This window comes from Budorcas taxicolor, chromosome 13 (genome assembly GCF_023091745.1).
Source record: "Budorcas taxicolor isolate Tak-1 chromosome 13, Takin1.1, whole genome shotgun sequence".
Lineage (NCBI taxonomy): Eukaryota > Metazoa > Chordata > Mammalia > Artiodactyla > Bovidae > Budorcas > Budorcas taxicolor.
The window spans coordinates 18,430,664-18,446,669 of NC_068922.1; the positions used below are offsets into that span (position 1 = coordinate 18,430,664).

General features: G+C 40.4%; 2 protein-coding genes across 9 annotated transcripts in view; one reads left to right on the forward strand and one right to left on the reverse strand.

Moving 5' to 3' along the window:
* PARD3 (par-3 family cell polarity regulator) overlaps positions 1-16,006 on the forward strand; it is a 592,324-nt gene that overhangs the window by 265,467 nt on the left and 310,851 nt on the right. For all 8 annotated transcript variants that reach the window (XM_052651068.1, XM_052651061.1, XM_052651065.1 and 5 more), the window contains exon 5: positions 4,147-4,278. In XM_052651068.1, the coding sequence (XP_052507028.1) occupies positions 4,147-4,278 (132 nt within the window). The remainder of the gene's footprint in view (positions 1-4,146; positions 4,279-16,006) is intronic.
* LOC128058579 (40S ribosomal protein S15a-like) lies at positions 5,592-6,038 on the reverse strand. The gene has a single exon (XM_052651069.1). The coding sequence runs from the start codon at positions 6,012-6,014 to the stop codon at positions 5,622-5,624; it is 393 nt and encodes a 130-aa protein (XP_052507029.1). The 5' UTR covers positions 6,015-6,038; the 3' UTR covers positions 5,592-5,621.

Sequence of the window (16,006 nt, forward strand, 5' to 3'; positions counted from 1 at the left end):
TGGTAACATGTTTTAGAAATTCTTCACTTACCTGGTGATGACTAAGGTGACTGACTGTAACTGGACTTTTCGTAAACACGTTAATATATGAATTTATTACTGACTTTACCATATTAACATTGAATTAGGAAAATTTTTTTTATGAGAGATATATTATTCTTACCATTTAAAGGCTCAAAGTTGATTCTACTGATAGATCTTTTGATTTTTTTTTAAGCCCTTATCTGCCTTAATATGATTACTTTGTGGTAGCCTGCTGCATGAATTACGTGTCATAATTGACATAAATGGAGAAATGCCACACTACTTTTTAGATGCAATTGTAAATAATCATATTTTCTGCAGACGTTGTGTGCTGTAGTACTGTAGGTGTGACATAAAATTGAAATAGACATCTAACAGTAGTATGCTGCAGTTCATGGGGTCGCAAAGTGTCAAACACGACTTAGTGGCTGACACTACTTATACTAAAAGACAGCAATACGTCTTTTAGTATAAATTTAAAAGCACAGTCTTTGTATATCAGTGAAAGTGCATTTCCACTAAATTTTGTCATGATACCCTTATTAAAGCATTCCATTATCAATTTGATTTTTATTAAAAAATTTTTTTCAGTTTTATTTCTTGAGTTGTTTCTGATGTTTTTTCAAGATTATTTTATTAATTTCTTATTATGATTATTTGCCGAGCTGTAGCATGTGGGATCCTAGTTCCCCTACCAGAGATAGAACCTGCACCCCCTGCGGCAGAAGCATGGAGCCCTAACCACTGGGATTCCAGGGAAGTCCCTCAATTTGATTTTTAAAACAACTGATAGAAATGTTCCTTTAAAATTATGGGATTCTGAAACCTTGTGAAAATAGGAAACATAATAAGTATCCCAGAAAAAGCCATCCACGTAGGTGTAGGCCACTGAGCTAAGTGCTAGAGTTTAAAGGTGACTGGTGATCTTCTGCCCAGGTGTCCCTGTGATCATGAAAATAGCCATTTTAAAAATTAACTAAATTATAAGTTAGAATTATAATTAGCAGTAAAATTGGAATATAGTGATAATAAAATGCATGACATTATTAGTTCTGGTGAGAATCAGGGAATGCCTCTTAGAGAAAGCAGCTTGGACACTGGGTGTTGAAGAGTGGTGAGTGTCTTTACAGAAGAAGCGTTACTGGGAGTCTAGACTCAGGAAGATCCTGATGGAGATGGGAGGCCTGTGGCACTGAGGTCCCCAGCTTGGCCTCGTGTTTGTTCCAGGTATGACGTGACCTAAAGGGCATTGTAGAAGAATCCTCTGTGGCAGGTTGTTGGAGAGGATGAGGATTGAGCAAGCCTCCAATTTGAGGGCTGCTGTAATCATTCAGATGAGAGGCACATTGATTCTGTACGAGGGTGATGGCCAAAATCTAAGATCTTGGCCATGAACTCTGGATTCACAAGACCTAGCAACTGTGGGGATTAGGCAGGATGGAAAGAGGTGAAACAGGTGATGCTGTTTTTCAGAAGGGTGCTAGAATTGATATAGGAGTTGGGTTTCATTTTGGTCTACTGATTTTGAGGTATCTTGGGACATCCTGTTGGAAATTTAGATCATGAATTCAGAAAAAATATTTAGTGTTGGTGAGCTGTGTGTAGATATTTTCATGGGTTAGGTTTTGAAGGGCTTCCCAGGTGGCGCCAATGGTAAAGAACATGCCTGCCAGTGCAGGAGATTTAAGGACCATTCCTGGGTGGAGAAGATCCCCTGGAGGAGGGCATGGTAACCCACTCCAGTAATCTTGCCTGGAGAATCCCATGGACAGAGGAGCCTGGTGGGCTGAGGTCCACGGGTTTGCAAAGAATCAGATATGACTGAAGTGACTTAGCATGTGTGCAGATTTTGAAACTGTACACTTTTGGGCTTGTTCAGGGAGACGGTGGTGAGTGGTCCATAGTAAGAGCCCACAGGGGCCATTTAAAAGATGAGGAATCTCCATCATTATGGAGATTCAAAAGGAATCAAAAGCACCAGCAGCTTCTTGGATTCTAGACATCAACAAGAGTGTTTTGTAGCATCTTGTCTCATCATTTTAAAGATAGATTTTCCCCTTTGCAAGTGGTATTTCATCATGTTGCATACACCCTGTTCATTGTCAGCTTTTCACCTAACGGTTTTAGCATCCATTAATTATCTTTGCCTGAATGAATGATTTCATTAGGAGTTGAAAATGGTGATTTTTCTAATTCTATTAATTATTCTATTATTATGTGCATTACTCTTCATGTTTTCTGAAAGGACAAGCTTTCCTCCTCGACTATTGGTTACTTTGAATTACCATTTCTACAGAAAAAGCAGGACGTATTTTTTTAATGCTCTCTGTTTGATTGTTCATTTTCAAAGTAGAGAGTTGGTATAATAATACTTCCTAGTGGTGGGAAATGAATAGCAAAACCAGGTCCCTAGTCAATGGTAGGAGCACAAGATCCTTGATGTAAGACTCGTGCTTCTGTTTCTCCACCCTTCCATCTTTCCTCTCTTCATGGATCTCATAGTTTCTGTCATTAATAAACTTATCTGCCTTTTATGACTTATTTGAATGCCTGGTCAGTAAGTTTAGGGACTACCATGTGAAGCTTAGATTTGCTTTGTTCTGAAGTTATTATGCTCAAGGAAGGGCTCTTAATATTTTGGGATGCAGTGAACTTTAGTTGCTTCATTTGCTTGATTCCTTTCTTTAGACTTTGTCTGTGTCCTCTACTTCACTTTACCCTTTCCGTGTTCTTATACGCAGGGTCAGTACTTCATCGTGGGCATGGAGCCGCCGCCTAATCTCACCAGCATTTTCCTTGTACTTGTGGTTGTGCCTCATCACAACTTTGACCCACAGTAACCAGCAGGATACAGAGTCTTTCTAGTAAAAAGTAGTTGCTGCTAATTCTACTATTGTGTTTCTAATGTTTACTTTCTGTAGTTTGGTTATAAAAAGTTACAAAGTTTCACGCTACAGTTTATACTGATAAATATTTATAGATTAAATTTTTTTTCAGAAGTCACAATATTGGCGTAGGTTCAGGATGACCAGTTCATTTTTAAGTTTTATCCTCTGATGGAACAGAAAACAGTATCCTGGTCTATTTTAAGGTCTGTACAGTCAATCCTATTGTGTTACATTTTTTGTTTCTGTGTGTGTTTGCTGCTAATGTGGTTTAAGTAATGAAGAATAAGGATCAATCATGTGTATGAAGATTTTTACAGCCAGACTACCCTCAACAAAGTTTTTAAGGAAAATATTTGGGTATTTAACATGGGCACTGTTGTTAAGTTAGCTGAAGTGAGTCTAACATTTTAAGTTTGTTCTTTTAGAAGATACTTAGATTTAGCTATTGAACTGAAATGCTCAATTTTCCTACCTTATCCTAGCCTTCTCATTTCTTTTCAGAACATTGAGATTAAGCCAAAGCTCTAAAGCCAAAGCAAATTGTTATAAATTATTATTTGAAAGAAATACCTTGGCTGCTCTGGGGTATATTAAATAAATATTTATCAATCAAAGACATCTCATCTCAAGCATGTTGGGGTGAACAATTATGTGTATATTATGTACCATGTGTCGGGATAGGCTAATTTTTTTCTTTTCCCATTATTTGAATTAATGTTTACAACTAGCTTGTGAAGGAGGTAACTGAAGAGCCCAGAGTCTTCAATCTCTGGCCCAAAGTCGTGAAACTATGAGGATCTAAATAAAGTGCAAATTCATTCATCTTCTCTGTTTTAAATGTTTTTGGTAAATTATAGAAAACATGTCACAACATTATTCTAAGATTGGAAAGAAGAAGAAAAGAGCAGTGCCATGACTGAGTGATGTAAAAGTCTAGCATAGAAGTATTTTCCTGCAGAGGTTGGCCCAGAGGAGGGCAGCGTGTGCAGTTCTGTCCGCTGTGCTCCTACCCATGTGGCCACAGCCATCAGACTCCCTTTCCCAGGCAGGTGACTGCATTTCTGAGGTCTAAACTGGAGGAAATGACCTCAGTCAGCTCTTTGGTATTGACTAGGGGAAAACATTTTAAATATGTAGAATCATTTTTCTTCTGCTACTTTAGAAAAACCAGGTGCATCATTAATTTGCAAAGTCTGGTTTGTTACAAGACACCTTTTTGTTTCTTTTTGAATAGAAAGATGAAAACTACAGAAGCCTCCCACGGGACACTAGTAACTGGTCTAACCAATTTCAGAGAGACAATGCTCGCTCATCTCTGAGTGCCAGTCACCCAATGGTGGACAAGTGGCTGGAGAAGCAAGAACAGGTAACATAAACGCATCCTTCTACTCGTGTCGGTGGTATAACTTCCTGGCCTACCCCCTAGGCATTTCCCTCCATCACAGTGATGCTTGGAGATAAGTGGTTCTGCCCAACTGTAGTTAAATACCAGGCTCTGTATCTGAGTGTGTCTAACATAAATGTAGACTGTTTTGGTGGTGGTCCCTGAGCAAAGATTTCTCCTAAGCAGTTGCTGTAGATTCTCAAGAATTACCACCATAGAGCTTTTTGGATTGTGAGGCACAGATATTTGGTATGAATAATTCAGTTTATAAGTAGACTTTCAAGGCCACCCATGGGGGACTTCTCTGGCAGTCCAGAGGTTAAGACTTCACCTTCCAATGCAGGGGGTGCAGGTAGATCCCACATGCCTCACAGCCAGAAAAACCAAAACATAAAAAAACAGAAGCAATATTGTAGCAAATTTAATAAAAACTTTAAAAATGGTCTGTATAAAAAAGAGGGGCTTAAAAAAATTACCTATGTATTCCGCTCTCTATTGAGAGGCAATAAAGTCAAAAGATCTGAAGGGATGAAATAAAAATTTCTGTTACCCTTGACTTCACTTTGTGGGAGAAGTAGACATTCTAGTATTGTTTCAGCAATTGTCAGGTCTGGGGACTTGTCCTTTCACAAAAGACCAGGACCTGCTGTAGGCGTCTCTGTTTTCACAGTTGCTTAGTTCACTCTGCAGAGTAGCCACCTCCAATTCATAAAATCAAAAATTGGTCACCACTCAGCATACATAATGGCTTCCTATCTAAGGAAGGGGACTGTTTGCCGTTTGTATGAAAACTAAGAGGTTTTCTGCTAAGTTTTGATGTATAAAAAAATTCTTGCAGTGTCATTTAAAAAAAAGTGTTAATTGCTTATTGTTAGTCACAGTGTTTTCTCTGTAGTTTTAATAGTATTGATATTAAAAATCTGTGTGTCTGGTTCCCACATCACTTAGTTAAAAAGTTCGTATGGATCACAAACTAGGTGAGTACTCAGTGACAGGATGCTTTGTTGTGTATTTGTTTCAGTAATTTCTAAAATTATTGATAATGTGGTTGCCTAGATACTGGAATAAGCTGTTTTTCAATTTAGATTAATGATATCAGTGGAAGGAAACCCTATTCTACTGAATTTATCTCAGTCTATTTTTTCAGTATAATCTCCTAAAATAGTTCTATGTATGTGGGGTATTTGAACAATAAAAAATGACAGTTTGCCTTTGATACCTGCAATGGTATGATTTTTATCCTATAGTAAGGAGCATAAAACTTTGTGTGATGGAAAATTTTTTTTTTTTCCCTCTGAGGCATTTTATTTGTATGTATTACATCCCTAGAAAAAGAATCCAAGGATTTTCCCTCCTGTATGTTTTCGTCTTGCTTCTTCATGGTCCATGATGCCAGCTGAGGTTGTCAGTACAATGAAACCAAACTGACGGGATGGGAGCAGGTTATTCTGCCATTTTTCTAGATCTTTGAGTTGTACATCAAATCTGGGGTTGATCACTCCACACTTATTTAGCCTGCCTGTGAGATTCACAACAATTTTCCCAGCCCTGTGATCATCAATGATTTCAAATTCGCCAATGTAACCATGCTTCATCATCACTGTTAGAAACCTGACGATGACTTTGGAGCACGGCCTAATAAGGACCTGGCGTTTGCCTCTCTTCTCGGCATTGTTGATACTCTTGAGAGCATCAGCCAGGACATTCATGCGCACCATTATGGCGGCATGGAAAGATGGCGGAAAGAGTGGAAAATTTTTTAAATAATTAAAAAGCCATTGATGTTCTAGTAGGAAGAACAAGTGATAAAAACAAATGAAAAACCAGTGGAAATGAAATAGTAATACCGATTAGATTAAAGTCCATGAGATTATCACTTTGAAGTAAAGTTTTTTTATTGTTTATTTTTTATTTGAAAAAAAAAGTAGTACAATAAATTATAAAGACAGCACGGAGTTCTGATGCACACTTCACATGGCTTAGTGATAGCAGCTAACATAAATAACCACATTATCAAAAAAGTTGAAGCAACACTATTAACTATTACTTGGTTTCTACCAGTTTTTACTTGTATTCTTTTGATGTATGTGTGTTAGTTGCTGTCATGTCCAACTGTTTGTGGTCCCATGGACTATAGCCCACCAGTCTCCTCTGTTGCCATTTCCTTCTCCAGGGTTTTGATGTATAGATTTATTAAAAAAAATTTCATTGGAATGTAGTTGCTTCACAGTGTTAGTTTCTGCTGGACGGCAAAGTGAATCAGCCATACGTATACATACATCCTCTCTTTTGTGGATTTCCTTCCCATTTAGGTCACCACACTGTTTTGAGAGAGAGTCAGCTCTCACTGAAGTAACTTTTTAAAATGAAGATGGTTTAGCTGGGCCTGGGATCAGACTGGCAGCTGCCTGCCGTTCACCTTGTACGGGATTTGGGCTCTTGGTCATCATGTCTACCCCCAGATTATTCATATAACAGATGAGTTTATCATCGAACCTGCCTCATCAGCGATGTAATACCTGCTGAGGGTTTACAGTCATGCCTGGTACCCAGAAAGACTCACTGTGTCTTAGTGAATTTGTTGGAAAAACATTGGGTATGAATACAGAATATCTGGATTGTGTGATAAGGAAGCACTCCTTGTTCCTGTAACAAGAAGTCTGGGGGAAGGGCAGAGGGGGCTTCACTTTTGGCCCGGTGGCCTCCCTCAAGGCCTGGGGTCCCCAGCTTTTCTGGGAGTCTCCCGAGGTCTCCACTAGTCTTTTCGTGCATGATTCAGACCATCACATCCTTGCAGAGGAAGGGGGCCATGCCCTTCTCTTCACTGTGGCTCACTTGAAAGCAGATAAGCTTTCCCTGCCAGCTTGCCTCTTTCCTTACCCACCAGATGCCCTCTGTGTTTTGTTGTTCAGAATTGCATGACTTGCCGGCCCGTTTCTAAATTAGAGGCAGTAAAGTACCTGTGTTGGTTTAGACTAATCAAACTTGACCTCCTGGAACTAGGGGTGGCAATAAGGGTTTACCTTTCCTGAAACACAGTTGCTCGTCACTAAACACAACCACACACACACACACACACACACACACACACACACACACACAATCAGGGCTCTGTTCTAGCAAAAGTTGCTGATTCTGATCGGTTTTTTTTTTTTCTTTTTTTTGCAAGATTCAGAGAAAAAAAATTGGCAGCCAAGAGTTTCTAAAATATTATACGTTTATTTCCAAAAATATAACTTTGTCTTAATGTTGCAGTTGTAGGCCTGTAAAGAAAGTAAAATAGTTTTTCTTTGTAATTTTGGAATTTCTTTTTAAGCAAAAGGAATTCATTGAGAAGCCACACAAACACCTCCCCCCACCCCAAATAAGCCTTGCTTTGCTTGTTTTGAAGTTATCTAAAGTATTTGTTCTATGATAAAAAAGTTTTTTTAAAAAAGTACTTTTTCAGTCTATGTAGCCCACTGTAGATGACATTCAGTTCAATTCAGTTCAGTCTCTCAGTCATGTCCGACTCTTCGCAACCCCATGAATTGCAGCACGCCAGGCCTCCCTGTCCATCACCAACTCCCGGAGTTCACTCAGACTCACGTCCATCGTGTCCGTGATGCCATCCAGCCATCTCATCCTCTGTTGTCCCATTCTCTTCCTACACCCAATCCCTCCCAGCATCAGGGTCTTTTCCAATGAGTCAACTCTTCATATGAGGTGGCCAAAGTACTGGAGTTTCAGCTTTAGCATCAGTCCTTCCAAAGAAATCCCAGGGCTGATCTCCTTCAGAATGGACTGGTTGGATCTCCTTGCAGTCCAAGGGACTCTCAAGAGTCTTCTCCAACACCACAGTTCAAAAGCATCAATTCTTCGGTGCTCAGCTTTCTCACAGTCCAACTCTCACATCCATACATGACCACAGGAAAAACCATAGCCTTGACTAAATGGACCTTTGTTGGCAAAGTAATGTCTCTGCTTTTCAACATGCTATCTATGTTGGTCATAACTTTTCTTCCAAGGAGTAAGCGTCTTTTAATTTCATGGCTGCAATCACCATCTGTAGTGATTTTGGAGCCCCCCAAAATAAAGTCTGACACTGTTTCCACTGTTTCCCCATCTATCTCCCATGGAATGATGGGACCAGATGCCATGATCTTCATTTTCTGAATGTTGTGCTTTAAGCCAACTTTTTCACTGTCCACTTTCACTTTCATCAAGAGGCTTTTTAGTTCCTCTTCACTTTTTGCCATAAGGGTGGTGTCATGTTCATATCTGAGGTTATTGATATTTCTCCCGGCAATCTTGATTCCAGCTTGTGTTTCTTCCAGTCCAGCATTTCTCATGATGTACTCTGCATATAAGTTAAATAAGCAGGGTGACAATATACAGCCTTGACGCACTCTTTTTCCTATTTGGAACCAGTCTGTTGTTCCATGTCCAGTTCTAACTGTTGCTTCCTGACCTGCATATAGGTTTCTCAAGAGGCAGGCCAGGTGGTCTGGTATTCCCATCTCTTTCAGAATTTCCCACAATTTATTGTGATCCACACAGTCAAAGGCTTTGGCATAGTCAATAAAGCATAGATTTTTTCTGGAACTCTTTTGCTTTTTTGATGATCCAGCGGATGTTGGCAATTTGGTTTCTGGTTCCTCTGCCTTTTCTAAAACCAGCTTGAACATCTGGAAGTTCATGGTTCATGTATTGCTGAAGACTGGCTTGGAGAATTTTGAGCATTACTTTACTAGTGTGTGAGATGAGTGCAATTGTGCAGTAGTTGACATTACCTAATTGCTAATTGATTCCTGAGCCCACAACATCTTTTTCCTTAGCTTAAGAAATGATGATTCATTCATTAAATTTAGTGGTTTACCATCAGCTAGATAATTAACCAACCTGAAAACTACTTAACTAGACAGGAAGAGCAAAAACAAAATTCATATTAAAACTTCGGCTTAAAGTAAGCACAGTTGTTTGGACAGAAGAGGACAAATAAGTTATGCTGGATACACTGGAAATCTAGTCCAGCCATTCTCATTTAATTGTGGATTTATTCATTTAGCTGTTCCCATGAGTCATCTGACTTTAATGGCCTGATGCCTTGTCTGTGTTTGTTTTTTTTTCCTGCCTTAATTTTTACCATTAAAAATAAAGTAAAGGAGTGGCATCAGGTAGATAAAAGAATGTTTCATATGGTTTAAAGAAAAGTCAGCCCTTGCCTTTAGGATTTGAGATCACAAGGGTGGAACTGGTATCTCCTCTTAGTTTTGCCATCTGTCCTAAAGAGGTCGGGAGAGTTCCAGATTCTATATGCCTGCACTTGTTTTGTTTTTGCTCTATTTCCTACTGGAGTGCTTGCCTCTCATTAGCTCTGTTTTTTGAAGGCAATTATGCCCACATCAGCAGTGCCAATGGGACTAAACAGTAGGGATGAAAAGGACAAAGGAGGGTGTGAGTGCTGAGCTAGCAGGCACATCTGGAAGCTGAGGTGCTTTCCCTTTTGTGGATGGACCCTACATAGGAGGGCTACTGAATCTTCCTTCCCTCAGTGTTGCTAAGTTGCACCTCTATGACCAGAGGTATGTGGTATACTGAACTCTGACCCAGGAAGCACTTGCAGTCAAACTTAACATGATTATGGAATCATGACTGACCTCACTGCTCAGAATAACCTGTAGCTGCATCCTACATCAAGATCATCTCAGAAGGTAGGACTGAGCATCCTTCAAAGGCAACCTTTTCTTACCTCAGTCATTTGACATCCTTCTTCTGAGAGTACTTAGAGGAAGCACAGAGGATTTGAAGACTAAATCAGTATTTGTTGTGTTGCCTTTAAAAAGTTCTCCTGGGACTTCCCTGGTTGGTCAATAGCTAGGACTCTGAGCTTTCCCTGCCAGGGGGCATTAGTTGGAACCCTGGTGTGGGCACTAAGATCCCACCCACATGCCATGCAGCCAACAAGTTTTATAAAAATAATAAAATTAGGTCTTAAATAAATAAAATGTAAAAGAAATATTCTCCTGCTTTAAAAATTTTGATTCTAAGATCTAAGTAACAAAAAACACAACGAAGTCCTTAGTTTTGATGTGTGGCTATGTTTTAAGAAATCTGAATTTCTTTTTATGATTATCACTTCCCTGACTCTGCATGGACTATAATATATTGGCAGATAATAGATCATAAGCTGCCTTTGTTCTTATATCCCCACGGTTTATTGCAGCTAATAAATTCCGCAAAAGAGGAGGCAGGATCTTTACAATATGTGATTGGGAGAATTTGGGACTAGAGCTGCAGAGGGACCTTAAGGGAAATTTAAGCTAATTGGGAGCCTGCCATTTTCACTACCTTGTCTGGGTGAACAGGCCTGAAGGCAATTAACAGAAAGAGTGGTGAGGTGGAAGGCACATTCCAGCCACCACTTACGCTGTGTTACAGGGGACGACTGCCCTGACCTTTAGAGGAAAGTCCATGGTTTAAGGTTTTTCCCATCAAGCAAAAACTTCATCTAATTGGCAGGTTATACTGAGGGAGGCAGGCTCAGGGAAAGCCTTAAATGTGTGGTGATGGCGAGATTCAGGCTTGACATTGAATGTGCTGCCCCCGCCCCCCTGGAGCCTATGAGGCTGTGAGGTTTCCAAGCGCTGACCTGCCTTTTTCCTTCTTCTTTTGTGTACTTCTGTCGCTGTCTCCAGACCTGATGCTCTTGCTGCAGACTTTTCATGTTGACAGGACATTTCTGACTTATGATCACATCTTCCTTCTAAAATGAAGGTGGTTAATCCAGGGAGGGATAGGTTTGTTTTTATGTCAGCCTGTGTTTGTTGAGTCGTAGAGATTATAATGAGAAAATAATTGACTGTTAAATAGAAAACAGATATAATAAAATAATGCCAGAGAATGAATGTTTATCATTGGTCTTATTCGCAAAAAAAAAAAAAAAAAAAAAAAGTCCAACATTGTCTGCTTATCCTGATGCTTTTTAAACTTTTTGAAAAAATTCACACATTATGACTACTACTCACATGCTACACAGTGAGTTTATTCACAAATCATAGAAAAGGTAAGTTAGTATGAAAGGGTTTCACTTTTACTTTTCGTTATAATTTGTTTAAGGCCAAATTTTTGAAGATCTGGGGCAGAAGTAAATTTTAAAAATTAGAGCCTGGGGACTTTGCTGGTGGGTCCAGTGTCTTAAGACTCCACATTCCCAATGCAGGAGGCCTGGCTTCCATTCCCGATCAGGGAACTAGATCTTCCATACTGCATCTGAGAGTTCTAATGCTACAACTAACACCCAGTGCAGCCAAATGAATAAATGAATAAATAAGTAAAAATAAGTATTAAAACATAAAAGTTACAGTCTGTTTTGGATGTGAATAAGCAGTGTGCGGAGAAACAGTTTTAGGATGGATACATGTGTAGGTATGGCTCGGCCCCTTCACTGTTCACCGAAACTACCATGACATTGTTAATTGGCTACAAATACAAAATAAAATAAAAAGCTTTATTTCGGAAAAAAAAAAGAGAAACTTTTAAGTTTATCCAGATTTTTATACAGGGATAATTAAAAAAATGAGTAAGTCAGTCAGTAATTCCTCACAGTCCTAGATCTTGCCTGTTTCGCCCTGGTGTGCTGCACAACAGAGGCCAAGGGTCACGCCATGGGCCCTGTCTACACACCTCTCTTTGTGGCTGATTTTCCTTTCGTCTACCTGCACAGGGTCAGATCCTCATTCTTTCCCAAGTGCTTAAAAGCCTTTTCTAAATGGGGAAGAAAAAAAATTCTCCTTTCAATGAGACTTAGAACCATCCAGATGACATAAATAAGTTGTTTTCCAGAATGTGAACTGGGCATACTTTCTTAATGACAAAATTAGGAGGTGGCTTCCTCAGAAACCTGATTACAACAGCTGCAAACCCATCACTGAAATGACTGCAGGGTCGTCCAGTTAGAACCAGGAGTCACGATGGAAATTCTGACCAGGGAACTGGTCGGGCTTTGTGGTCTCTGCCGACATTAATGGAACAGGAGGTTAGGGTCTGGTGCTGGCAGATAGTAATTAGAATGTATTTTGTTTGTTATTTCTTTAGCACATAGACACTGAGGAACCAAAAGACTGGATTGTCTGGTTAAAAATAATCGAAGGTCCTTGCCTCCCAATTCTCAAATTCTACAGTTTTCTATTAAAAGGTAGGGGATCTATTAATATTATTTCCTAGTTGGCAAAGTTTGGCAGAACTTGTGCAGAAGCAAGTATAGTTGTGTTCCCCTCTAGCAGCAGCAAATGTAGAAACAAGAAACATTGATCGTTTTAAAATTAAATTTAGTTTTCATTATAAAATGCCAGAGAGTTTCTTCATATCAGAAACCTGTCATGTTCACAGTAACACCAAAAATAAAACCCAAACAACCTCTGAAGTGAGGTGTCATGTCTCTTGGATATGCCAAGAGCAGACTGTCTTGGACTTTGATAATGGGGTGCCTACCATAATATGACATGTCTTTACATTAGTTAAGGTTTAAAACATGATTAAAGTGACTTCTGTGTACATGGCACATATTATTTATCATAAACCCTACACGTTTTCTACTTGTATTATCAAAGAACTGTGGACTCATAGCATCAAATACAAAATCAGGACTGGAAGGCAAGGGGCTCGTGGACATTTTTCCAAGAAGGGCACACGAGTTTCCTGGAGAGCCTTGCCAAAACGCATGCAGGGCCACTTTCGTGAGAGTGATAAGCTGAATTTTACCCTTATCTAAACTCATAATTCACTGGTGTGGCCTTGACTGGGTTGTGTAAACTCTGCAAACTTCATTTTCACTACAGACAAAATGGGGAAATAACGCCCACTGTAGGCGTGTGTGCAGGTGGAAGTGAGGGGACACACACCCAAACTCAGATCCAGCTTTTGGTGCATTGCAGGCACTTGCTCAGTGCTGCTTTCCTGTCTTAATTTTGGGGGGAATGGGCTTAATGGTTACAGCTCACTTAACTCTCTCTAGTTTTGAGTCACTGAAATGTTATTTTCTCCTAGCATATTAGGTGTACCACTTGGTGTGCTGGGCTGGTTCGTTTTCATCCCTGGTGTATTCTAATGCCCTCATCATCCTTCCAGAATTGGATTCTTGCTTCCATGGCATCTTATCAGAATTAGAATACAAGTTAATCATTTTAAATCATCTCTGGTTCTTCTCTGAAGAACCTAGTCTGACATAAGAATGACATTAGTGTTAATCGGTGTGTCTGTGTCCATGTTTTATATTCGCTTCTGTTTTTGACAAACACGTGTGGTTTTGATACGATTAGACCTAAGGATACCGTTTGAGATTGCTAAGTGTCTTACGAGGGCTCTGCTTGGCCACTTCCTGAGCATCTGGGTCCCTTTGTGAGTGGAGGACGCTCCGGAGGCATAGTTCTCCTCGTTGGTTTTTGGACTGTTGGGTTGGGGTAGTGCGGTTTAATGGGAACTAGTCAATTCTCCTGTTCCTTTATGACTGGCCCTTTTTATTGCTTCTTTGGCCTATGGAGCTAAAAGCCTGGGAGCAGCAGGGAAGTGCGTCTGAAATTCTACTGAGTGAAAAATCTTTGGTAGTGTGTGGATTAACCTTCACGGGGTGTCTGTTAGTAGCTGATGATTTGCTTGCCTGTGAATATAGCTGCTATAACTCGATGTTTAGAGCTTGTGCTGTGGATAAAGGCACATTTTCTTTTTTAGCTACGAACCTCAGGTGCCTTTTCATATATTCATTGCAGGCAGTCTTCAAGATTTTTGTTGTGAGCTGCACGATTAAATATGGCTATGAAAAGAATACAAGTTTTCTCCTCTCTCTTCTACATTCACTGAGCAGTGAACTGCTCTCTTTTAAAGAAATTTGGTGAAGAAGTTGCATTAAAATCTTAAGCTTACAGTATGTGGTCTTCCCTGCCCGTGTCCTGCAGCCTGCCCATAGCAAGTGAATCCCACATAGCCGTTTTAAATTTGGGGGTTTTGTGATCTAGGTAGGTGTAGTTTTTCAAAGTCAGTCTCATACAGGCTTTTTCCAGCTACGTTCAACAGGATTCTGGAATGGTCCTGAAAAAAATGGCTATTTTTAAACACTAAAGCATTTTGCTCAATGGTTGTATGTTCTTTTCTCCCACTGAGGCCTGGGTATATGTGCCCTGTAGTATTTTCATTGGGTCTGTGTATCTGTGAGCTGTTTTTTCCTTCAGTTTTCCCCTCCTTTCTTTCTCTTTCTGCTCTTATGGCTGAAGGAGGTTTTTGATCAGCTTTCTTCAATATCTGAAAAGATTTTAAAGAAGAAAATACTGAATATAAACATGTAGTTTCCATGATATAAAGGACTTCCCTGTAGCTCAAATGATAAAGAATCTGCCTGCAATGCAGGAGACTAGGGTTTGATCCCTGGGTTGGGAAGATCCTCTGGAGAAGGGAGTGGCAAGTCACTCCAGTATTCTTGCCTGGAGAATCCCCAGGACAGAGGAGCCTGTCAGGCTAGTCTGTGGGGTTGCAAATTGTCAGACATGACTGAGAGACTAACACACACATTTCCATAATATAACCTCAATGGCATTGCAGGGGAGAGGGGTTTGGAGTGGGCTTTTGGGTTTTACTTCATGTTTTAATAGAAATACATACTCCTTTGCAATAAGAACATATTGCTTGTAATATTTTTGTTTTTAGCAAATCAAGCTTCATAAGATTGAAAGATGGAGTGATGTTTTCTCTCTCTTTATTAAGTGAATACTGTAATCACCAAATTGTAAGATAAAATGGCAATGTGGATGTTTATCAGAATCAAGTTAAAACTGCTGAGAAGCAGAGTGCTTCTTCCTGCCTGCTGTGTTCCTTCACGTCTCTGAAGTCATTCTTGTGTTCTCTGGTTCCTCCTGTTCCCAGCACCGTGTTTACGCCCCTACCTTGGCGCGAGCTGCCGCCCTCCTCATACCTGGAGGAAATTCCCCTAAGGTCAGCAGCCCTCGCCACTGCTTTGTCTGCTGTGCCTTCTCAGCCACAGGACTTTGCCTTTGTGTTTATTTCTTCTCTGTGCAGCCCTGAGTGTGTGCACGTGTGTGTCTCTGCACTCGGTCTAGTCAGCAGCTATAGGCTACCCGCTGCCGCATTCCTGGGCTTCCCTGGTGGCCCAGACAGGAAAGAATCTGCCTGCAATGCAGGAGACCTGGGTTTGATTCCTGGGTTGGGAAGATCCCCTGGAGGAGAGCATGGCAACCCACTCCAATGCTCTTGCTTGGAGAATCCCACAAACAGAGGAGCCTGGTGGGCTACAGTCCATGGGGTCACAAACAGTCGGCCACGACTGAGCGGCTAAACCCAGCACACAGGCTTCATTAACACTGGCCCTGTCCCACAAGCTTTTGTCTCCTGGCTGCCCTGCCAATTCACAGACTCAGTTCCTTCCTTCCCTTTTTTTAAATTGTGGTAAAAATCACATAATATAAAACATACTATTTTAACCATATTTGATTGTGCAGTTCAGGGGCACTAAGTCCATTCACACTGTTGTGCAGCTCTCACCATCATCCATCTCCTGAAGTTTTCACCTTCTGAAACTGAAGCTCTGTCCTCTTTAAGCAGTAAGTCCCCCTCCCCACAGCTCCACCCCCACCACCTGGCCCCTGGCATCTCCTGATGTACTTTCTGACCATGATTTGACTATTCTAGGTACCTTGTATAAGTGGAATCAAACAGTATTCAT

What these genes read in the sequence shown, in the direction of transcription:
- LOC128058579 (XM_052651069.1), bottom strand. Translation starts at nt 6,014, where the DNA reads ATGGTGCGCATGAATGTCCTGGCTGATGCTCTCAAGAGTATCAACAAT.